At 36.1% G+C, this 26,324-nt stretch overlaps 1 protein-coding gene across 1 annotated transcript in view; it reads left to right on the top strand.

Moving 5' to 3' along the window:
• MPP7 (membrane palmitoylated protein 7) overlaps nucleotides 1–26,324 on the top strand; it is a 92,766-nt gene that overhangs the window by 16,122 nt on the left and 50,320 nt on the right. Inside the window, exons 3-4 of the mRNA XM_032443057.1 lie at nucleotides 13,878–13,955; nucleotides 18,439–18,519. Coding sequence (XP_032298948.1) covers nucleotides 13,878–13,955; nucleotides 18,439–18,519 — 159 coding nt within the window. The remainder of the gene's footprint in view (nucleotides 1–13,877; nucleotides 13,956–18,438; nucleotides 18,520–26,324) is intronic.

Genomic DNA, 26,324 nt, shown 5'->3' on the forward strand with positions numbered 1-26,324 from the left:
GGGGGGGCCCTATTTTTTTTTTTTTTTTTTTTTTGTGGCAGATGAGAAAAACTAAGTTCTGTAGAAGATCGTGTAAGGGCGTGCCTAATTATTTGTTTACTTATTTTTGTTACTGTCTTGGACTATTTTACTTTTTAGAACAGACAGTTTTAACTACTGGAGTGCAAAAATATCACGAAAGTTATAATAAGGATGGGATATAATAGTTGTAAAATCTTTCTGAGGAATTCAGTTCTTAGTCCTGATCCAATGGATGCAGCCTTTGCTGTTCCCTTTTGCAGATCCAACCAGTAGTAAAGCTGGATGCTTGTTCCCAGGTGCTCAGCTGGCCAGAGAGATTCACTGATATACATGACACACACTTACATTCATTTATCGTGGAATCGCAGCGTGGTTTGTGTTGCAAGGGACCTCTGAAGGCCATCTAGTGATTACACAGGGTAGCTTCGCTACTGCTTTACATTTAATATGGATATCATCTTCATAAAGCATTTTGAATTTTAATGCACTTTGCAGATTGGATTTCATGGAAAAGAGCAGCTTTTGTTGAGATTTGGTGATTAAATAGTCTAGCAGTGACACTGCAGATACACCCAGCTTTAATCAGGATGAAACCATAAATCAACCTACGATTTTGAATTTCCAAGTTCCAAACATTCTAGGAAGAAAAGTAACCCATGATTATAATCATGCTACTCTGGCATCTGAGATAATGAGATGGAATATTGAAGTTTGGTGCGCTCTTAATCACAGAATTGCTAACTACAAATCATGCCACAGTGCATGCCATGCAACAAAATACGTGTAGTTTTATGACTGTGTTCTTTCATCCTGAAATATCACTTTCTAGGAATTACTAACTAATAATCTCCCCAAATTGTGATATTGTTATTATTATCTTCTTCCAAAGGGGAAAACATATTTTTCTTTGTTCCGTATTAGGTAACCACTTGAGTAGGAACCACGGCTTGATTGCATCTTCTTTCCTAATTCTGCTGTCTTTGTTTTCTGAGTATGTCTATTGGTCTTTTCATTTAGAACTGGATTATTTTACACTTACCTTTATACTGCTAAGTGATGTTTGTTTTTTTTTTAAATCTGAGACAGTTCTTTGTTTCCTTTACATTGTGTCTTTATTTACCCTTTAATATTCCTGCTAACGCTTTAATAACACTTCAGTAATCATTAATAACATTTCAATAACCAATTTATGGTGACTTCTCTTTGGTTATATCATGCTGGTTTTTACTTATTTCTGGTTTTCTACTGTCTTTCCAAACCTTTAAGAATGTTGTTAAGTGACTTGTTCTCAGTCTCACTGAGTGATCATCAGTTCTGGTAGGGGAGCTCAGCTGAATTTATGTGGGTAAGTATCTGCAGTTTCTCGGTCTGTTAAGTAAAAAATTAAATGTTCAAATAACCTTAAAAATTATACTGATGTTTTTTATCAATCTTATTTTTTTTTTCCTCTAGATCAACATATTTTCTTCACTTTTTTTTTTCCTGTTTTCCTGAGTCTTAACTCAAGAAACAAAAATTTACACCTAGTACTGAGTCCAGAAGAACAGACCATCCTTTATTATAGCCACTACATGTATCTTTTTGTTTGCAAGCATGTTTTTTTCCTTTTATTTTTCTTTTTGGCTTCTTTGTTTTTTAAGATTTTCAAATTGAAGTTTTCATATTTATTTTAGGTCTGGGATTTCACCAAAGGTGTGTTCCCCCACTGTCCACATTGCACTTGATTTGTTGTGATTTTATTGGAAAATTGCTGTATATCTGACATTTGTTTTTCAGAAACAAAGTAAAACGAGAATGTAAAGCATTTCATTGTTGGTATTCTTGATAGTTTTCATAGTGGTGGTTTCATTAAAGAGCATTTAAGCAAGTACTTGAATTTTCTGCTCTGAATTCTAGTGCTTGTAAGCACATATTTACTCTTGGTCAGTTGGTTTTGTTTCCTATCTCGTTTTATTTATTTAATCTGGACTGTAAGGAAGCACAGAGAAAAGAGCAGTAAAGTCTGTAGTTTGGCTGTTGGCAGAGGCCGATACTGTCTGGCCTTTTGAAGTATCGCATTTAATCACCTTCATGTGTTGCTGCTTTGATTGGTGAGGATTCATTGTATACAGCTGATGCATAGGGGTTCTGCTGCTGGTAACTTTGGTGTTTGAAATTCATCAGCATTATTAAGATGCACAACTTAAATCCCCACAACTTTTAGTGTAAAACTGACCAGAAAATCAATTTCTAGATTTCATATTTGAGGAACAGTATAAATGAGCACGGGTAGTTCTGAGCATCTGTTTTTAATGTAAGGGATCACTTTTAAATCAATTACTGGGATGCTTTCTGAAGTTAGTTTCTGGGTATTTAATCTGTAGTTTCATTAGCGTTCCGGGTTGTGATCCAGTGTCTGTGGCGCTTTCATCAGACTTTATCAAAAGTTGTGTTTACAGCATAATTGTGTTCTGATGATGAAGACTTTCATATTCCTTAAATAAATGTTCTTTTCTGTGTTTGCGTCCTTCATAGGAGCTTCTTCTGAAAAAATCCACCAGTCTTTAAATTTATCATAGGAGAACAGGAGTCAAAATAGAAAACAGTAACTCAATTGTGTTTTGCACATGTAGGAATGTCTGAAGGTTTTGTGGTTTTCTTGCAATTAATAGATTTCTGTGTTTGTGTAACTGCTTTTAGTGTCAGCACTTCCTTAAAATATAATTTTAATGGAGTAATACAATGGTATGAATTAAAAGGAAACATTTTTTCCTGAATCAGATTCTTATTTATTACATGACCTGTGCTGTATCGTAACATACTGCAGAGATTTTAGGAAAACCTGAATGGTGAGCTACTTTTTGACGTACTTTTCATATTGCATGAATTGTACTGACCCCACTAGATGGTGCTAATTGATAAATATATGTGCGTGTGCACGTGTTTAACTCAGAGGATGAATGTCCCTATCTGTAATTAACGCTTGTTGAGTTTTGAATAGTTTAATTCTGCCTAATGAACTGTACAGAAGTGATATCCTCAGTGTTAGGAATTCAGGGAACATGAATGGCATTGGAACTTGGCTAAAGGACTGCAAGGGCGGTGTTCACTGTACTAAGCAGGAATAAATCAAACTCTTCATTATTTCAATTTAGTCTTCTGCTTGAATACTAAAAGTGAAAAAGCACAAGCTTGTGCCAAGCTTTTGCAGTCACAGAGAACGATAGTCATAATGAAGTCGTAGAGAATCCTGCGTGTTGGCTATTTTCTTTCAGCAATGTTCAGTCAGCATTTGTGTAAAATCTAGGATGTGAAGTGGGCAGAGTCTGAAAAATCTATTGGACAGTGAGGAAGGCAGTTTAGCCTATATTCACATTAGGGAAATGCTTGCTTACTGTGCAAGGTTAAGAAAGCTCTTTGCTGTAGATTTATATTGTTAACCAAACAGTGGAAATCATTTACTTTTGGAAAAATGAAACAAATTAGGTTATTTGTAACTATGCAGAAATAAAGTTCTCAATTCAAAATTGTGGCAAGTGCTTCAAAACTGTGGTATTGGGAGGAATTAAGATTACAAAAGCAAGTTGTTTACATGTTAAACAGATTACTGGGCAAATGAGGACCTTTTACTATTAATATTTGTAACCTTTCTTTTTGATGTTGTTTTCTGAAGAAATGGGCGTTTATTAAAAGTATTCAATATAGGCACGTATATTGTACGATCCAAGATCAGCTTTCCATATATCCCGCTTTAAATCATCTTTAGCTGTAATTGGTACATTGAAACTATACACTTGTTTATCATTTAAAAAAAAAAAAAAAAAAAGAGAGAGAGAGAGAGAGAGAAAACAAACATTGTGGTTGCTTCTTTATTTGGAAATTTTTATTTCTTTTGATTTTTTTTTTCTTCCTTGATTTTTTTGTATTGTCTTGTTTTAAGGAATTTCTCCATGTTCTTGGTATAATCCCACTGAAGTACACTGACTCTGGGAATAATTTAACATAAATTGGCATTAGCATTGGTGTGGAAAGCACTGTAAACTCAAATTCACCTTTTGACTCCTTACTAATCATCAAACTAGCATAACACATTGGGAAAAAGTGTAACATTATTAGTTTTTTTTCTATTTTAAGTTGTTGAATTAGATAATCAAATTAATAACAAGTCGCAAATTGTTTGGGATTGCAGTTTTCTTGTATGTCTGTCAGAAGTCAGGTTACAATTGTTACTGTCTATTTTGAGCTAAGGAGAACTTCATATAATGATAGCTTCCAAACCACAATCAATTAGCTGTCTGTGGTCTTTCTCTTTACTTTCTAGCTGCATCTGGTGTGTTTCTATCCCTTCTCATTGAACAGTATAATTATTTATTTCTCTTTTTAAAAGAGAATTTTTTTTTCTTTGAAATGTGCAAATCTGATACGTTCAAAAATGACTGTTATTCTTTCACAAAGAATGGTGGCTACAGAAAAGACAGAAATCCTCCTCTCAAACATATTAGAGATCCTTACATTCTAACTCCCTTAACAAAAGTTTTGCCTTTTGGGTTACAAAAGAACAGCAGCACTAATGCCATTTAAAAAAAAAGCTGTTAAAGCTGAAGGAACTTTTGTGTTTCCTAACATCTGACAGGTACCAACACTTGAAGAAATCATAGTATCACAAGGTTGGAAAGCACCGACAAGATCATCTAATCCAAACTTCCATTCTCATGTTTTAGATCAAATTGTTTTATTTGTTACATGTAATATTTCACATTGGTTTGGTATGCGTTTTGCGAGTCTTTTTTTGCACAACTGAAGCACATGCACTTGATACAATCTAGAAGGGTAGTATCAAGACTATCCTCAAATGTGGAAAAAGAAGTCCTTATGCCTTAAGTGTTTCAATACATATATACATATATCTATATACTGTATCTATACTATATAGATACATACGCAATATAAGTATACTGATCAGTCTAAGTTCATCAGTGTCCTGAATAAAATAAGATTTTTCTCAAATTTTCTATTTAGAATCATTGTAGAAACATCAGCTGTTTGATTGTTGCTGTAAGGATTATTTCCATCTGGGTTTCATTACTTTCTATGTAATTTTACTGAGTTGCATTTCTTCAAAACTGAAAGGCATCAGAAGGAGTTGTAATTTCTTTCCTGCTTGCATGAAGTGTTCTTTAAGTAAAAGTATATTTAAATAAGTTACTTAGCAAGACATGTTGTTTATATAACAGTTATGTCAGTAAAATAATTCATTACAATATTCATCTCACTATCAGAAGCTGAAATGTAAAAAAATATTGAGGTTACGGTATATATGTGTGTGCGTGTGTGTGTGTTTCAGATTAGAAGTCATTTTAGTAGAATTGGTTTGAAAATCAAGTACATTTTGTGACCATTATTGGTCATAGAAATCCCACAGGGATCATCGAGTCCAACCCCTGGCTTCACACAGCACCACCCAAACCCGATGTCTGAGAGTGGTGTCTAAACACTCCTTGAATTCTAACACTCGGGGTCATGTCATCATCTTCATGGGAGGAAGAGTTGGAAGTAAAGACACTGACATGACTCCACCCCAAAATCTCTATTTCTTTTAAATCCATAACCTTCATTCAAGAAGTGACGTCTATTAAAGTTACAATAAAAGGCGTGGTGCGTGTGCAGGTTTTGTATATACCAGGTGTAGTGTTTTCAAAGAATTGATTTACTTTTATTTTATTCAGGTGGGTATGTGATTAGCTTATTGTTCCTATTTTGTTTTAATTGTAAGTGCATTTTGAAGGACAGTGCATTAAAACTAAAGGGCTCTTTTAAAATCCAACGGCTTCTGTTTGAAGATTAGTTGTTTCAAAGAATACTGAGTTTTATGTTCGTTTGTTCTTTTTTTCTTAACAAAAATAGAAGGAAATTCTTTGAGAACTTAATGTCCTTACCTCACACAAGAGAGTGGCTTCATTCAAATTTGGAATTGTTCTGATGCTCTTTCCTTTAGAAACGGGGTTAAAAGTGCAGAAAAACAATTTTGGAAATACTGTACACGGTAGCCATGTAAGCTGTTTGGCTCTAAAGGGGCAAGAAAATTTATTTTGGAGCAAGTGCAACTTGTTTGGCTTTGGTCTGAACTTCCTCTGCCTACCTAGGGACACTCTTCCTATAAGCAAAGTCATCAAAACCTTTTCTTATTACTGACTGAAAAAAAAGCGTGTTTGAATGAAGTCTGTGAAATCTCATATAATAGCAGCTTTATTTTATTGTATAAGAAACAATGAATTCAAAGTGAAAAGTGTTTCTAACAGAAAAATAAACATTTTAAGAAACTCTGCAAGGAATATGTGGGGTTGCAGCCAACATTTAATCTTTCTGCTTGACATTGCAAAAATAAAATAGCTAATGTATTAGTCTTATTACCATATGCTTGCATATTCATTCAGACCCAAATTTTCCAATTCTTTATTCTCTTTCTCATTTTTTGTGATGTGGTAAGTAAGATAACTTTTAAATGAATTAAATATGTATGTGTGTATAAAACGCTAGCTTTTAAAAATGAAGGGGAAAAAGGGCAACACCTCACAAACTAAGCTATAAAGGAATTAAAGTCACAAAGACAATAAATGGCTCTTTTTGTAAAAGACAATGAATACAGAAATACGAATTGCCATTTCAACCTTTAACCTTAGTATTTTTATCATCCTTCTTCAATTACAACAATCAATTGAATGAAAACTAGATGACATACTGTTGTTTATCAGTAGTTAAGGAAAAAAAGGTAAGGCAGCAGCCTGAAAAACAGATGCCTCATGAGAAAGTAGAAGTCAAAATAGGAAGCATAAGAATTTTTCCTTTTTCTTTATTCAAGATTAAGTACAGTCACTAATTAAGTAGAATACAGAATAGCAGAATATAGAAATTCCAGAAGAGAACCATTGAAATGATTACAGGTCTGCAAAGCATGATCCATTAGGGGACACTGAAAGATTTTGAGTCTAACTTAGAGATGACTGGAGAGGTATGTAAATTTTTTATGTTGAAGAGGTTATTAAAAGCCAAAGCAGCTAATTTGTTCTCCAGCGTACGATGAGAAGTTTGGAAATCAATTTACAGCGAAGTAAAAAGAAGTTAGACAGTAGGAAAATGTTCCTAATGGTAAGTGCAGTTAAGATCTTTCAGAGTGGACATTATTAGCAAATGTTAATTACAAACTATTTTCCTTCAGGTAGCTGCATGAACTTCTGTGACCCCTCAAGGTTCCCTCTTTCCTTGCTTGCTATTAGAGAACCTTTGATGAGAAAATACTGAAACTTATTAAAGTTGTAAGCCAAGATGTATATTTAACTGCATGAATGAATTGCACAACAGTCTCCTTATAGGGTATAGTTTTGTATAAACCACCATCTGCCCATGTTTTTTCTCCATTTAACATTTTCTTTGTTAGGAAAACCACTAAAAAAGGAAAGAAACTATTATAGGAAGCACCCTCTAGTTCACTTGGGCACTAATTTGGTTTTCCATACTTCAGTGTTTTGTGTTCATGTGCCCTGCATAATTTGTGCCTAGTACATACATCCCTGAGGAGGTGCCTTGGCAGATTTTAGGTTCATGAGCAAACCGTACCTGTAGTGTATTGCTAGAAATCTGTAGATCTTACCTTTGATTACTTGGCTATGGACAGAGAAAAGGTTAAGTGAGGATGCTGTCTTTTGCATGGCCTCTTTTGTTTTCTCAAATTGTTCTGTTTTTTTTTTTTGTTTTGTTTTGTTTTTTTCTGTATGTTGGTGAAATTTCCATATTAAATGTAAAACTTTAAGATTCATCTGTTCCTTGCTTCCTCACGAATGTGTTTGCTCTTCATTAGTTACACCAATCCATTCTGTGGTACCCAAACAAAAGTACATTTGTGGCACTCTGTTTTCATAGTAGTTACCTGGTCTTGCTTTTAACTACACATTGAGGAAGGAAATGCTACTTCTCCATTTTACAGATGGAGAATTGACAGACTGTCATTTGGGAATGTGGTGGTGAAGTGGGAAATCAGTTACTCACCCTCTTATAATATTGGCTCATATCCTGGAACTTTTGTTTTATATTTCAGGCAATTTAATATCATTACTGGGAATGAAATTTTTTTTACAAACTTAGAGTAGGTAGCTGTGATTTATGCATTTTTATTTTGTTTGTCTTTTCTAAAATACATAATGATAAATTCTTAGCAATGTTCTGTGCCTCTTAACTATAATTCAAGTCAATTGGCCTGAGTAGAATTTGATTTAAAAGCTATATGTGTTCTGAGAAAGCCAGTTTTTAAGGTAATGTGTTGAGCATTTGATGTGAATTTGCATTTGATTTACTGTTTAGTTTTCCTATACTTCATATGTTCATCATAGCACAAAGTTGTTCTTATATTTATGTTCATTAGCATGGCAATGCTGCAGTGATAAGTACAATAGGAAGGTTTGGAAAAAGATGAATAATTTTGCATTCAGCCCATATTTCTGTATTGTGTAAACAGACTTGCAGACACCCACAAAATGATGAAAATAAGGGAAAGAAAAAAAGACTATTCTGGCTCCTTTCATCTGGTATGTAAGGTTTCTGAGAGGAGAAAACAAGGGAATTAAATGATGTTTTAATGAAAGCTGCATCAAGCAAAACATGCGTGCTCTTTCAACAATGATAAGATGAAATTGTAGTTCTGCAGTGTTTTTATAGCTATTTTCATTTGTTTCACGATAGCCCTTTATTTCTTTTTTCTTCTAAGTACTTCATTTTACCTTGACTCAAAGTTGTTAGTGAGCTTAGACAGTAAACTCACTGTCTAAATCCCGAAGTTAAACTAGTGTCATTAGTGATCAAATGAAACCCTAATCCTCATCTTGAAATCTGCCTAGACATCAGGATTATTCATAAATGTGTTCCTTGAGGTTATGTGGGCCTTGAAGTTTGGTTCTGGAATGAGTTCTCTTGTTCCTGTCAATACAGATGCCGGACATGCGCAGCCAAAATGAGCACTGATTTCCCGACAAGTTTATCTTCTGCTTTTTTGTGCTGTTCTGTACGTGTATTGAGACTTCTCAGTTTAAACATGCTCCTCTCTGTAGTCACATCTCCCTGGTTTGTGGTGCCACTAGTGGAATTAAAGACTTTGATGCAAACCATGCCTTAAATTGAAATTTTGGTGAACCGCTAACAGGTTCTCCACATAAGAGAATCTTTTGTCCATGCAAACAGCTAACCAAATGGCACAGAAGTTGTGTGGCTTTTTTCAGGGCATTTATTTCAGGTTCTTCTGTTGTTGATATGCTGAGAATTATGTGACAAAGAGAGCAGTTGGGGGAAATGTTCTTCTACTCTTATGGACTTTATACAACAATATTCTCAGTGCTTTTCTTCTAGATGCATCTTAGAGCTTAGTGGATGTAGCATTCTAGTTCAGATCTGGAGTGCATTTTTTAAAGCAATTAGCTACCTTTTCAGCTAGTGCTGCTTTGGTGTGTGTCAGCAAGCATCAGTAATGCAGTACAGGAGCTGGATTTCTTTCTGATGAAACTAAACAAGATGAACTGCTAACAATGAATTATTTCTAATTATTAGACTTCTGTCTCTGTTTTGAAAATTTATTTTGCTTCAGTGTGCAGAACATTTCAAACTCCATTAATTTTAGCAGTTGTTGGCATTTAGTGTAGCTCATTGGCACTGAGGAGAAGCTGGTTTTTTTCCAAACAAGCTTCAGTAAACTCCAGTTTCAGTTTCCTTTAAAAATGTTCTGTTCTTATACAGGAAGCAGCAAGTCCAACAAACAGCTAAAGAATATATTTCTTCAAGTTCAGAAAAAGGAGGTGACGTGCCTGATGTTGTCTTTTTTTGTGTGTGGGGGATCATGCTAGGCAGAAATGGTCCAATTTAAGTTTGCCAGAAACTCAGTAGGTGAAAATTTTCTGTTGGGTTTCTGATAAACCTTAGATGGTAGGACAGCTAAAGGGCTACCCATCCTAGTATGTTGTTTGTGGCTTTGAAATCACTATTTTGTCCCGTGTAAAGCCTTCCAGAAAAGTCCTGCTTACTCAACTGAATCAGACTCCACCGAACGTTATTAGAATTATTATTGAATTAAGGGGATTCCATCCCCGTAGGAGCTGGGCTATCCTCATCCCTACATTTTGTCAGGCAAATGCTAGGTACCTGGAATGCAGGAAATCTGAAGAAGAAACTAAACTTGTGTGGTAGGATTCTTTGCTCAAAGTTTTTCTGACTCAGAACATTCTCTGTGGATTTTGAAATCTTCCAGTCTAAGGACACTGCAGAAAACTTGTTTCCACTTTACTTTGTTATAGAAATCTTAATTCAATCTCTTTGGGAAAATCCAGACACAATTTCACTTGCCTACAAATGTGCCAAACCTGTATAAATTTGCAAATATTTGTTCCTCCCTTTTGGAATTTTTCTCTGGATTGAGTTGACTGTCAGTGTTTGCAGAGCCTCCTACATGTACTCAAAGACCCCTACAGTGGAGGGGATAGGTAATCTTAACAAGAAATAAGTTAAAAAAAAAAACAAAACAACCCAAACCCCAGCAATGTAGCCATCTGCTCAGTAGAACGGCATTACATGCTTTATTTACAGTACGTAACTCTTGCTTTAACAGACTCTGTCTCATCTGTGAAGACACACTTTCAGGGTTCCAGCTTTACATTTAAATGTCAGAAGAATTTGAAACATATGTACTATGTTTTCTGTTCTTTAAAGCATTACTCAGACTCCACATTGGTTCTGTAGCTTTCTACTAGAGAGATGGCAATAGCATTAAAGTTACTGGACAGCAGAGCAAAATACAAGATAACTTTGGCTTTCCTATTAAATAGAATACTTTAGAATGAAGCTCAAATTGATGGTTGCAAATACAACATGCTTAATTCTACATAATAAATGCATTCTCTTTTTCCATATTGAATCAACTTCCATACTTCTCTCAGAAGTGTTACAGGATGGCTGTAATCTGTACTACGGCTACATTTTGTTCAGTGACACTAGCAAAGGGGCACAGTGCTTGCACCACACTTTTTTTGCTTTTCAGCTCAGTTCGCAGAGCTTGAGCTATCTTAATTCTCATTAATGCTGCCACTAAACCTACATATTAAAAAGGTAAATTCTAGTTATGTAAGCATTGAATTTTGGAAATACAGTATTAATTGTGAATACATGAGCATGATTTACAAATCTCAAATTTGAGAAATAATTAGCTGAAAGGTTGTGGAGAAGCTTCCAGAAACTCTGGTAGTGCAAATGGCAGATTTTTGAAGGTAACAGTAATTAAATGCAGTTATCCATCACCCTGAAGTCTGGGAAATTCAAAGGCTACAGGTGAATGTACAAGTTTGTTCTGTCCTTGAAAAATAACAGATGAAAGGCAAGTGCTGCACCCATCTTCAAAACAGGACGAAAATGCAATGTGGATCAGCTTTACCCTGATCCGTGGGGAAATTATGGAGCAAGTCATCTTGGAATGCATTTCTGGACACCTGGAGAGAAGGAGCTCCTGAAAGCTTATTTTTGCCTAGCTGGAACTTTCTCTTTGCTGACTGAATTGCACCAGAGTTCCTGTGTCAGTGCATTCAGGAAGCAATTATATGTAAGCACTGCATAAATTATGAATGCATGGTTATCCAGAAGTTAGAGGTAGGCGGTGTCTGTAGGAGGGCACTAGGAAGTTTTTATGATATAATGTTTATTTTATACTCATCTGAAAAGGAACCCCTGTGTCATGTACCGATTGCAGCTTTGTACATAGAACAATGTTCTTTTACAATCTGCTTATGCAACTCCTTCATATTACAAACAGGTGAAAGATATTGCTGCATACAGACCTGATTTAAACACACACTGTGATTCACTTAGCAAACAAGGCAAAATAGTGCTTCTCTTGTAAATCTAGTCTTTGTTGCATAAATCTACAATTTTATAACACGTTTTATGTGAATGTCCTGTCATCTTTTAAAATTTCACTGATAAAGATGCTTTCAGGCTGTCCAGTGTAAAACCAGCTTCATTAGAAGTGGCTTCTCTGATTTCTTTGAGCAAGAAGGTAGCAGAGGAGCCAGGTTCTAACCTTGAAGTTGATGGGAGCTCAGCTTGGACAAAATCAAGATGCTGATCGAAGCAATCAAGAAAGTGATGGATTTGAGTTCAATTTATTATGCCTTTTAGTCTAAGAAAATCAAATTTCTGCTAAACTCAGGGAGCTGCTGCTCCTTGTTTTGTTTAGTTTGCGTGCTTTGTATGCTAGAAATATGAAGTTTTCCAGTCACTTACACATTGTCCAATATGGATTGCATTTGCTTTCAGAGTAAACAGTGTCTACATAAGCTGTGTACAATTCACTCATGTTCCAGAGAAAATGCTGCCTTGCATTTAGTTTCTTCTAACTGTTCAGAAGAGATCATCTTACATTTTGCAGTGTTTTTTCTTCATGCTTCATCTTGGCATTTCAGAACTTCAGTCCGTTAGCAAACCACGTAGAGAAATCATCTTACCCTGGTTACAAAAGTGATAAAGGAATCAGCTATGGCTTGGATCTTGTTATGCCACATTGCATCAACATGTATCAGATGGCCTCTACTTCAGGGTGACCTTTAGTCCTGTTGGTTAAATGAATAAAAATGAGTAATAGGCTTAGTAAGTTTTATGAAGACCATCAGAAGACAATATAAACAACAAGCATCATTTGCATGGCGTGACCTTACTGTGGGTGTAGTTGTTGGGAGCTCAGATAGAATCCCAAAGAAGGGGCTGGGGAGAACTGCAAGGCATCACTGGGGGTCTCATGCCCCAAGGGCTCCTCAGCAGAGTTGTGAGTCCAGTGTTCCTTGCCAGACCTCATATCCCATTGCCAAGCACAAACACTGCTGCTTCTGCAACTCCTCCAAGCATCTGGAGGCCATGCCTTCTTCAAAGCAGCAGGACTGAAGTAGTAATCTCAGGGTGAGACGCATTTGCATCAGTTCAGACTTACTATTGTCTTCTGTTTTTTCATCTGAATTCAGATTTGTACATCTGTGTATCTTAAGGAAAATCATGTAAATGAAATTGGAGGCTTAATATATTGCTCTGTGTCATTCTGAAATAACTTCTAAAAAACTTATTAGAAGCTTTAAAGTATTTTGGCTCATTTAAGCTTTCACACTGGAAAAAATCTGAATTTTGAAATGAGTGACTTGTGGAGGCGGGAAGAAGTTGTATATTTAAGTGATGGTATATCCTTTCCCCTTTTGAGAGAACCAAAGCATGCTGCATTTTTAATGTTGATAACTCCTCATTAAAAACTTTACATGCTCCTAACTGACTTGAACTTGCTGAAGGACTGCATTTTTCTTTCAGATGTGTTAGAGTTCATATTAGCACTACTTTACTCTTGTTTCTGAATTATTCTAATGACGGCAGCCACTCCACCAAGCTGTCTGTCAAGATGTGGGTGGCAGGCTATTATTTCACTTCATAAATCATAATTTACAGGGCTTTTTATATCCATCTTGGGGATAAACACTTTATGCTTTGTGTTTTCAGCAGCAATATAAAATGTAATTGATACTTAAAGCAGTAAGTTAGAAATATGGACATAGAAAGCTGGGAGAGAAAAATCAAAAATGTTTAGTTTTTCTGTGGGCTGGTCGACATACTGAGCATTTTTTCCATCTGATTTCATATTCTTAGCACTTCAACAGAGGATGATGATGAATTACATGTACATGATTGCTGCCTGTAGGTTACTATGAGGATGTTTCTCTAGTTACAGGCACTCAGCGGATCGGTAGCTCAACGGGGATGTTTTGTAATGTTTCTTGTGATGCTAAATAAACTGATCATTTTGCATTATTGTCTTCTAGATTCATGAAAAACTGCATTATTACGAAAAACAGAACCCTGTGCCCATACTCCACGGTGCAGCAGCCTTGGCAGATGATGTAAGTGTCCCCTGCTGAGATCACTGGTACCAAGTCTCCCAAAAAACTGTCTGCAAGCAGAGCTCCTCACAGTGCAAACATATGAATGTAATCCTCTGAGCTGAAATCATAAGAAGCTGCAAATGTTTCCAAAGGTGCTGTCATCACTGGGCTTGTTGCTGATATTACTTTGATTTTTATTCACTTGCCTGTTATAAAAACACTGCATGTTAGATAGCCTCTTGTTCTGCTGTAGTAACTACGTAATAGAAATTACAGGTTGGAATTCTACTGGGAGGGAAAAAGCTGTCAGCTATTAGTGTTGTGAGAAAGTCACAGACAAGAGGAATGCTTTGGAAAAATAAAGACAAATGAGATAGCAGTGCTGCTGACAGAGCATGAAAAATGATAGATAATACTACAGAAATGGAGCATATGAAAAGCTTAGTAAGAGGGCTTGTTAAAAAAAAAACCAAAAAGCAATCAAAAAACAACACACAAAAGTTATTTAAGAGAAGGTACAGTAGTGATTTATGGATATTGGAGCTTTCCAAATTACCTTCATAACCAAAAAATAAATGGGAGAAGTGGTCACCATTGATGGAGTAGTTAATTTCCTGTTACTATAAATTTATTTTAAAGAAAAAAAAAAATAAAAAAAAATCCAACCAGCCATTTCTTTCTATTTGGTTAATTCTAGGATTCAGATGAATTGTGCACACACCTGTATAAACTATGACTGAACCTGAGGTAGGCCAGGACAGAGAAATGTTTAATAAACTGTGGTTTAGGTGAAATCCAGAGATCTTTGTTGCACCTGATGATCCCTGGTTGTTTTCTTGGAAAAGTGCGCAGGTATTAGGATCTGTTTCAAATACAGCACATTTGAAACTTCAAATATGTTATAGATGTTTTAAAATCGTAACCAATTTTTAATATAATTCGTAGCTTTTGAAATTATATAAATTGTTAATGTTATAAATGTAGAATGATAACATTTTAAAGGAAAAACTAAATTAAACATTTGAAGTCTGTTGGAAAAGGGATATAATGTAATTTAATCATACTTCAGTAGGAGGAGAGCTATATCCCATAACAGACCAAATATAATAATGCATCAGTTTTGACATCAGGCATAAATTAGTAATATTTTTTTAACCTTCAAGTAGTTTTGAATAATGTTGATAGTAATTTTGAAAATTAGAGACCCGGTTGAAATTCTCTTCATTAAGTTCCTGATGACATATTAATAATCCTTGTTAACATTTGTTTTATGGATCTCTGGGCAAAAATTCTTAATAAGAATCATTTCTTATTTTTGGATGCAAAACATAGTTCTTGATCTTTTCAGAAATGCTGAGCAACCTCATTCTTTGTTCAGCTCCATTTAAAATATATAGTGTTGGATATCCCCAAACTGAACTATTCTCTCACTCTTCAGTTAAGAGAGGTCAGGTGTTTTTCCTCCTTACTCTGAGGATGTATTATTACGCATACTTATACATGGCAGTATTTTTAACATGTATGTATGTTGGGACATGGATATCTCTAGACAACTGCTGTTTCCAAGCATAGCTTTTCTTTAACGATCCTATTGCAGCCACTTTGTTTTCACTTATGTGTGGTTTTATGGGCACCATCCTATAGAACTGGGATGTCCTCTGGCAGCTGAAGTCAGGCTATAGCATTTTGCAGGATTTTGTGCGTTTTAGTAGCTGTCAGCAAACTTTGAGGAAGTGGATTTACATACAGTGATTTTTGTACTCCCCAAATGTGTGGTGTTTTACAATTGAAGTGTTACTCAGTTTTGGCCCATTCATCTAACTACGTGTCAGCTTCAGGGACTAAAGTGCATGTTGGTGATGTAACAGCATATTTCAGTAGGCTTTAAATTACTGTTTTTTTCCCTCCCAAATTCTGTAGTTATACCAGGAAGGCGATATTCTTTCTGTCAAATGCATATTTCCTATTTAAAACATGAATTTGGGATACTGCTAGTGTAAATAAAAACTGTTTAAGGAGTGTGTTTTTGTTCTTGTGTTTGGTATTAATTTTTGAATCAATTTTAGAGGTAACAATTGTGACTAGGCTTATTTTCTGAAGGTTTTCATGTTCCTTGCTGCCCTTCCTTCTCACGTCTCTCTGTTGGTGACTGTTAGAGTGAATTTTCCACCAGAGATTCTGTTTGCCTCTTACTTTGTTTCCATAAAACAAACTGATGCGGTTTTCTTGATTTCAAGCAAATCATATAAATGTTGTTGAAACTATAGATGTGTACTTTGCATAATGCTTCTATGGTGCTAGAAATGCAGTGCTGACAAAACGGGTTTCACAACTTCCTCAAGAAACTTCAAAAACTTGAACCACAGTGTTCCCCATCTCTCCAGCCTCACTCCAGATTTGCCTCCCTCCTCTGTTTTATTTTTCTCTCTCCTAAGTTTTCGTAAAGTACTTCATAAAATGTTGTGGATCCTTCAACAGAGATTCTTAGAAGAGTTTCTCTGACAGCTCTTCCTGCAGTCTTTGGCACATGAGGTGATCCAAAATATTCCATATTCGTGGTACTGCTACTAGCAACAGTAAAAATAAAACAATAAAAATCCAGTCCAAAAGTGCTGGACGCAAAAAGCAGCTCTTGTGATAGGTGTTCGCAGATCTGGTAGCGTAATTCTGTCTTCCTGCTTCTCTGGATATCACAAGGTGCTACATGTGCCTTTAGGACTCTTATGGGAATATTTGGGAAACTCTTACAAATGATGTCAGTGAAAACAAATATTTAATTTTTTTTTTCATTTCTGAACAAGTATTTTCTAAATTATGACATCCGTTAAAACAATAACAAAATATTCTTTCTCTTGCTGTTCTAAACCTTACGTACCTGCATTTACATTTGCACCATCAGGGCAGAGAGCACAGAAGTTTACAGCTGCTTGTGCACGTCAACCGAGAGAGAGCTACTGAGCAGTCATTTTTACTGACTGATGGCTAATCCTGATCAATAATACATAATTAATGGGTTTTATTCTGTGATGAGAAGGTAAAGAATGAAAAAGGAGCAAAGGGGAACCTGTGTCATGGAACTGCTGTCATTCCTATCACAGATTATTGTTGGTTTTGCAGAGCTTTTCCATTGAACATGAAGACTAAATTGCAGTCAGATTGCTTCAGAATTTGGCTTTATGGGCATGAATGTATTTCACTCTTCCCTACCCTACAGCAGTTGTTTTATTATCTTTCTCTATGCCTATATGAATGATGTTAAGATTAACATTAATTATATCTGCCCATGTTTGTCTGTGAATTATAGGTGTAAGGCTTTGGGTGTGTATGTGCAGAATTTTTCTGTCAGTTCTGCTAGACTTCAGTTGAAGCTTAAAAAAAGTATTTGACCCATGTTTGATGTTGCCTATAACTGCTTCTAGACTTGTCTATTACATATTTTTATGCAAGATGTGTTTCTACATAGGCTTATGTTGAAAACTTATATAAATTGCAAGTAAGGCCTGAAAATGAAGCTAGATGGATAAAATTACTGGCTCCAAATATCCAATTTTTCTTAGAAGTGTTTTTATGATACTGATTTAGTGAAAATAAAATGAGTGATTATCTGAAATCACATTTTGGATTATGAGCCATGTAGCTTCAGAATCTTAAACTAAAGTTCAGTGCTCTGAAATATGTTTTAGTTTTTCCTGCTTCTGGAAAAAGAGTTGAAGTCTGAAATCCTGTAGTAAAATATGCCTCTTGAGTCCAAATTAGCTGAGAATGCCGTGATAAGAAAAACTAAAAACATGAGCCAAATGGCCATGGGATTAAAAGTTAGACTGCTGCTCTATTGTTCACCAAACCACAATTTTGTAATATAACCAAACATAAATTACTGACCTTGTTGTTGGGACACAGTCTGTGCATTTCAGGGGCTTGAATTGCTGATGACCTGTTATAAACTATATTACGTTTAACCTGCTTCACATTTAACAAGCTGCTTCCAGTGTATGTGTAAACATAATAAAAGGTTCAGATTGCTTTCACTGTAGGGGCACTTTGCTTTCTTATCCCACTCCTAAACAGCGCAGCTACTGTGGGTTTTTGGAAGCAGTGTGGATTTCACCACCTCATTCAAAACTGTTTTTTATAGACAGTGTCAAAGTTTGATCCAGTCATTTTTACAAGCAGTCCTTTGTCTGCACGCGAAGGACCATTCACTTAAATGAAGTTCTGGGATTTGCCCTCATTGCTATAAATCAGAATGTGATCTGGCTGCACCGTTGCCAGAAATGATTACTTGTGTTAAACTGAGCCGAAAGGCCTGGCTTAAATCTGGTCCGCTGAGGGCCAGAAAGAGAAGCATGGTGATTGATGGTGTTTTTCTTCATGCTGGCTTCTGTTTGAACACACTGGAAAGTAATAACCTTGAACAAGATAGATTCTTGGTTGTCACTGATGCACTGGGTAAAACAATGCCTTTCTAATGGTCTCTGTGTCAATCCAATCTCCCCCACAGCTGGCTGAGGAGCTGCAGAGCAAGCCACTGAACAGCGAGATCAGAGAACTGCTGAAACTGCTGTCAAAACCCAATCTCAAGGTGAGGATGTGTTGCACCTGCAGAGCACTGACATGAGCACAGAGCATGGGTGTGTGCAGCTGCTTTCTCAGGCTGTGTGGATTCAGTCTGCCTTAACAACTATGTGCAATTCCAAGAAAGGGATATTATGTTAATAGGAAGTACCCTTTATGAAGAAACAAATTTAACATGGCCAGCACATTATGCTGTTATCAATGTTTATAAAAGGAAATCAGTGGAAGTCCATTGTTTATTTACAACACATTTGGCAAAAAGTAGATGCCTGCTTTTATTTCTATAGATTATTTTTATTGCATATTATTCATAAATTTATTTTAAAAGTGCGTTTTCTAAAAGATCGTCAGCCATGCTGTTGATTTAATTGCACTGTGCGTAAATGGTAGGAGCTGATATTAAGAAAAAGACTCCTGATGGATATTTTCAAAACATTATAATTCTGCAAACTTCCTGCCAAGTTCCTGGGGTTCACCACAGTGCATCTGTCAGTAGAGCTCAGAGCTACAGAGTCACTCAGGTTGGAAGGGATCTCGGGAGGTTGTCTTGTCCATAGTCCATCATGCTGCTCAAAGCAGGGTCAACACTGAGTTCAGAGCAGGTTGCTCTGGGCTCTGTCCCAGCCAGATCTTGGAAATGCCTGGGAACAGACATTCCACAACATCTCCGTGCGACTCGTTCCAATGCCTGATTATCTTCATAGTAAGAATTGTTTCCTTATATCCAGTCAGAACCTCTTGTGCGCTGTTGTTAAAGCACACTATTTTTCCACTCTGAAGAACAAAGGAAGAATAATAAACAACTTGGTGCTCTAGGTGCATTTTGCATTGCTAATTAAATGCAGCAGTTGATAAGTTTAGGGGAAAATCTGTGGTGTGGAAAGGAGTACTCTGTAAGACAGATTCTTCTTTATATTCCCTGTAAAATACTGATGCAAAAAACTGACATACCACGATCAATGTAAAGTGCTGTAACATTTTTAACCAAAGATCATTTTTGCCTCCTTTTCAAAGATTTTTGCACAGTTAGTTGTTCTGTAGTTTGCAAAGTGATAAGCTGTTTTTTTCTCCGAAGGACTGAGTAATGGCAACAGCTTATTACAAGAGGAAAAGTTGGTGCATCATATTGCAGAGACCCTCAGTGTCACTGTGGATATGTTTTTAGTGACGGCCCATGCATGCCACGCTTCTGAAGCTTTATTGGATTGAGTCTGAAGTCATCTGCATTTCACCCTCTTTCTCTCTTTTAGCCTCCTTCCGCTCCCCTTGCTGTCTTTCCTTCTTGCTCTTATATGCTTTCTCTCCTTCACTCAGTGTCTTGCTGTCACTCTGTGTTTCTCTCACTCTCACTGTTACATTTAAGTTGTTAGATGAGATGTGATAATCTTAGCAGGATTTTAGGAAAAGAGTTGCTGTACCCTCAGTAGGGTTAATATGCTTGAACATGCACAGTAATTTAGCAGATATCTTCCCTAGCTTAGGAAGAGGAACTGGTGGTTGTGGGTTCCAAAGCCCTTTGCACAGTCTCACTGGCTCATCCAGAGCAAGAAGCAGGTTTCCCTGCCCTGCATGGCTTGCAGGTGTTTGTGTGTGTTAGGAGGAAAAACTGTCAGTATGGCTGCTATTTCTCCTAGAGATGGTCTTCTCTATCCACTATCTCCTGTCAGACATGACTGGAAGAGATGGCAAATATCAGAGCTGTCTCCACCAAGTTGACAAGGCAAGTGTGCTGCATGCATTTCACAGGCCATTTAGATGCTTTCTCCTCCTCTCTCTTAGACAGAATGGGGAAATGAATGAAGGAGTTGGGACTAAGTTGTTCAGTTATTCTCCTGAGATGCTCTTAGTCTGTTCATTTGAATTAGAGCTAATGCAGATTTTCTCACCCTTCACTATTAGGCTGATGCTTGGAGAGGATTTCTTTCTCTTCTAGATTCCTGGGACAAAATGATATCCCAAACAAAACTTTTCCATGCATCTGAAATTGCTTGGGATAACTGATGCATGTTTTCCAATGATGCTGTATAGACTTTATATGAAAATTTGTATATGGCTTAATTTGGGATTGATTTAAGCCATCTGTGTTTTACTCTGCAGGGGAAACTTTCCTCTCTTGACCTGGCTTGTAACCACAGTGCTATCTAGAGCCAGCAGGAGAGATTCCACTGCCTCAAGCTCTTCTGTAGCACATTCATGGCACCATGATAGATGGCTAGGATTAATTCACTGCACTGCAGTACTGCTTGCAGAGGTTTGGTTGTGTAAAGTCTTCACAGCAACCATATGATTAAGTGCATATTTACATATTCTCATTTAGTGTTACAATATTTTCTTAAATATATTTCTGAGCATTTCCATACATACTGCTTTGATTGTGTGTGTGCATAATTTTTGTTTTTATTGTTTAATGGTTTCAATCCATAGTGAGGTACTTTAAACAAGAAAAATTACATTTATCAGACCTGAGATTTTCAAAATGTCCTGAAATTTGTTAGGTTTTGTTGGATGAGAAGAAATCAGGTGGGTTTGTTTATGTGTGTGCTATGCCCTGATATAGCTATCAACAAGAAATTCAGTGCTCCCGTGCTTTAGAGCCTGAATCAAGTTGAATGCAGTATTTCATTTTTAAGCAATCCAGAACTTAACGCATCCAAATTTATAGTCATCTCACTTTCAGCAAAGCACTTAATTCAGCTGATTTGTGTCATAACCCCAAATGTGTAATCAAATCAGTTTAGCAAGCCTACACTTTCAGCGTGTATGTATGGAGGAATAACAGCTCTTCCCAGTTGTTTGTTAAAAAGCAGCTTAAGAATTTAACTTGTGAAAGGTCAAATGATGGCAAATAATTAGAGCTAGTTGTATTGAAACTATATTGCTGAGCTTGTGTTTCCTATGGCAGTGTGGTATGTGGGGATTACTGGCATATTATTTGTGTGGTTTTATTCAGTTGCTTATTATTATTCGAGGTAAGTGTGGCAAGTTAGCTGTGGGCCTAGTCAATTTGCTGACAAACAGCTCTGGCCCTTAATCTGACTGTGTTAAGGCTTCTTTTAATACTTTCTATTCATTTGACACAGCAGCTGATGCTTACTTTCACTGCATGTTAGGCAACCCGTGTGATATTACAGAAAGCAGCTATCCGCTATTTTCATTGTAAGCTCTGAGTGGGGGGCAGTGAAGGACTGTGTTGCTGCGTGTAAGGTTTAATTCTTTAGGGTAATGTGCTGCATTTGAAGGTGATAATTCCTGGTCTGGCTGGAAGCTGAATACTGTGACCTACCTCTGGCTTTCTTCTCAGTTCCTGGAATGACTTTTTAAGACCTTCATAGTTTCTGAGGTGTAACCGTGAATTAGATTATTTTTCACTCTCTTTCAAGCTAACCTTACTTATTTTATGAAGGAAACATTTAAAAGATTGTTTGTGTGTTCAAGATTTGTGTTTTACATTTCATTTGTACTGACAGACAGGACATTTACATTGAAGTACTGCTAATGTTGGAGAGAACTCGTTTGGGGGCGGGGGTGGGGAGAGGGGATTGAATTAAAAGTAAAATTAAACAAAGTATTTTTAAGAATTAATGTTAGGGCTTTGATCCCGTAGACTTTTTAGCCAAAGATGAATTTAGAAAGTGAATGTTTTGTGTCTTTCTGTCATTTAGAAGTGAGTATAAGATCTGGAATCCAGTGAGAGAGCAGTTAAGGGGCATGTGTTGAGTACTGATGTGCTGTTGAAAAATGCTCCACTATTTTATATTCAACTGTACATTTGGGAAACCTGAACTGATCAAAATTCTTCAGATTCCATTTCTCAGTGTAAATTAGTTCCTAAGGACTTCATTTCAAATATCAAGGAAATTTCTTTGCTGTGACTTAGAACTTTGCCTACAGTTTTAACCTGCTATGGAGGGAATGTAAAGAACATTTTTTCTGAATTATTTCTGTTGTAGATATTGCATTTTTTTTAGTAAATGTTTTACATTGAAATATGAAAACAGAAATAGCGCTGGAGCAGTATTAACCAACAAATTGAGCAGTATAACCAACAAACTGCTTTGCTTTTTAGAAGGAAGAAGGAAAATTGAGAGCATCTTTTTCTTTTTCTCCAGAAAATTCTCTACAGTGTTTTAAAGTTACAGTCAAATAGTTTGAACTAAGAAGGTGAATTTGCACACAAGCTGTAAAAACTGTTCTTTCTGGGACGGAGCCACAGCACAAGAGCATAATTGTTATATTTTTTTTAATTATTGGACCTAAAAAATGAAAGCAATCAACTGTAGGGATAAACAGTTTAGGTACTTTTTTCTTTAATGTGTCTGTAAACTGCATCTGTAAAAAAGGCTGTAAAAATAATGGACTCGGTTATACTTGCTTTGACGCAGACTCTGGATATATCATTTATATCTCACTTGCTCTTAACTTTGTGCTTATAACAACAGTTACTTTCCTAATCATCACGTATTAAAATGAGAAATTTGTCATGTGAAGTTAATCCCTGTTATGATAAATTTAGTCCATTTTAAATTAATATAAAATATGTCCTTTGCCATTGCCAGTATACTAAGCAGAACAATAATTATTTTAAAAGCCTTTGCCACTGTGCTAAAACTATTCTGAAGGATGTTTATACATCTTATGACCTGAAGGAAAGTAAACTTTTTTAACCTCCGAAGAATGCCAGTGGAGGTTCTGTCTGTTTTAGCAGAGTTTATCTTCTGTTTATGTGCAGTGAAAGGGTTGCCAGCTGCTAGCTAGAAACATGAAGCAGGTACATAAACAAGGGCACAAGGCACAACTGTGAATGACTTCAATGCATCACGGTATAAGGGAATGTAAATTCTTTGGAATGCTTTGGGAGCTGTACCTGTAGCTATGCAGGGAACAAGCCCTGCACATTCTTTAAGTATTTTTCTTGGCTTTGCTTTTATTACTGTAGAATGTATAGAATTTTGGAAGTAATTTGAAGATAACTTGCAGAGTAAAGGGAAAACCTCTCTTATATGACTGGGAATGTTTTCAGATTAATTTATTTGAGGACAACCTCAATGTGCTATTCAAAGAAATACCAATTCTTTACACTATGACGCTTTGATTTTTTTTGTTTGTTTGTTTTGTTTTAATTGCCTTGAAATGGCATATACCAGAAGTGCACATACAAGAAAACTGCACATAGGTTTTATGTACTTAGATAAATAAAAATAAAACTTGCTGGTTTTGTGCAGTTCATTTGAAATGCATTTAACTTCCAATTTCACCAAGCATAAACAATTTGCATTTGTAAACATTTTCATCTCATAAGTACATTCTTGGCTTTCCTTCAGAAACCATGAGTTAAAATGAAAACTGGAGACAATGAAACTAGAGCAGCTTATATTCTTCATTTAAATGTTCCCTATATTTATTTAGGTTTCTAAGTAAGTAAATAAATAAATAAAAAGTGCTTCTTCTAGCTTGAATTGTACCTTTCTCATTGTCCTGTCCTGTCTGTTTTTCTTATATGTAATTGGAAGTTTGTGAATCCTGGTCTTTACTTGGTAAACAACAGCTGCTGGTACCTGTGCTGTCTGAGGCTTAGTAGATTTGTAGGGTGTCCTAATAGATTGTTGGGATCGAAGTGTTACTCGTTCTATTTAAAAAAAAACACACAAACATTTTAAGCTTTTATCAGGAGAGCTTTATAAAACTGTCTTACAGTTAGTGGCAAAAGATGATGATATAATTTACTAGGCAGGAAACAGCAGGCATTTTTTTCTACAAGAACTGTAACATGCGAAGCGTTTCAGGAACACATTGAGCTATAACAATACTGAGTCAAATCTGTTTTCTCTTTGAAAATTTTACGAAACATTTATTGTAACATAATTATAAAAAATCTGAACCTAAACCTTGTCCTCTTTCCACCATTTCCTTTGTTTTTAGACTTGCTGAGGATTTTCCATCAGGGCTTTTTCACTTAAATACGTGGTTTCTGCAAAGTCAACATTTTCCGCTGGAAATTGTTGGGATTTGCCTACAACTGTTCAGGTCTTGCATCTGGAAAAGCCAAACACAAATTTCAGATCAGTTAACATCTGAGCTCCATTTGCGCTGTTACTGCATCCCAAGCACTTGGAGGACCTTTTGACTGACTGCACCAGTGTTCTCTATTTTTACTCACGTCCTGGGAAACTTTTCTTCTTTTAATGAAATATTCATGCTCACGTACAGTAACACAGTCTGCAGTATTTGTTTAGGGAGCATAATTGTCCATAATTGATAACTATTTACTTGTCAATGGTCTTTGAGGTTTGCTGATAGGACTGGTTAAAATATATTATTGTAGTGTAGTTTATTAATATGGTGAGCTGGAGTACAATGTACTTCATATGTCAACAGAGAAGTGACCTAATACTCATTTGCAAAATCAGAGGCCAATAGTAAATTAGCAAGAACGTGCTTGATTTTGGGTGGTCTGCTGTGAAATACCATCAGCAAGAAAGAAGTATTCATTTTCCACCTAACTAATATACTGACATTTTCACAACTGTACGCAAGGGACACAGCAGTGATGATTTGATAATGCTGGTTGATGTGTAGCCAGCAGATGTCCTGAGCACACCAACCGTGAAGCTGGGAGAGAAGCAGAGTGGACAGTACTGGGGAGTCTTTGTTAGGACACGAGTGAGCTCCTTCTACGCAGTAATTCCTGCCTTTATTTGTAAAAGAGAGAGCCGAGGAGAAAGGAGAGCAGGGAGGCTGAGGTGATTTCATTTACTTATCTAAAAATAAATGTCTCTGTTATTTGTTTGGATGGACAGATCAAAGGCTATTTTTTGTGTTCTTTTGATAAAAACATAGGGCAGCCCTCCCTCACACATTTTGGCAAGCTCAGAGGATAAATATGGTCTATCCTTGATTTTCCAGCTTTAGACCTATTTCAATTTCTACTTGTACCCACGGTTTAAATGAGTTTTTCTGTAGGAAACTTCTTTGGATGGGAAACACTGGGAGAATATGTTGCTAGCTATATTTTTGAAATGTTTTGTTATTAGAATGAAAGAAGTAAAATCAATATCTAATAACAATATTGTCCTTCTAAAAACAGCAAGAGAGCTCTGATGTTTCATATGAGACAGAAAATTAGAAAGCAGTTGAGCACACTCTGAACATGGTAGGAACTGACAGCGTATACATGTAACAATATACAGCATGCCATAGAACACATATGTACAATGATAAAAGGGAACTGAAATAATTGCCTACACATACAGACTTTACCACACTAATTAATCCTCTGTAACACATGTAAGATTTCTGAACAGCATATATATATCATTCACCTACAGCACATAAAAGTTGGCACTGTTACTGAAGCTGGTAATATATGAAGAGGAAAAAATCACTATCCCCTTGAAGCTGCAGTTCTTTTCAGCTAGTGAAAATGTAAAAACTACCCATTGTGAAACAAACAGTGCCTTTGCCAGTGAAAACCAGTTGTCATCTCTTTATGCTGCTTTTTCCTACTACTGTGCTTTTCCCTTCCAGTTGCCAGTCCATATTCTATCTGATCTCTCCATACACTAATTAAACAGTCTTCCCATTTCTAGTTCATTGATGAATCTATTCCACAGTGGTTCAGTACAGTGTCACAATTATTTTTATCATTTTTCTCCCCTTCTGCTTACTGCTGAATTTCTAGTTAGTGGCAAAAATTTGCATCTCTTCCCATGACTGCATGGTTTACAGATATGTGAATTTGTTAAACACAAACATTTTGGAAATACACCAGAATTTGTCAGCTTTGTTCTCATCCTTTCTCATACATAGCTTTGT

The sequence above is a fragment of the Coturnix japonica genome, chromosome 2 (genome assembly GCF_001577835.2).
Source record: "Coturnix japonica isolate 7356 chromosome 2, Coturnix japonica 2.1, whole genome shotgun sequence".
NCBI classification, from domain to species: Eukaryota; Metazoa; Chordata; class Aves; order Galliformes; family Phasianidae; genus Coturnix; species Coturnix japonica.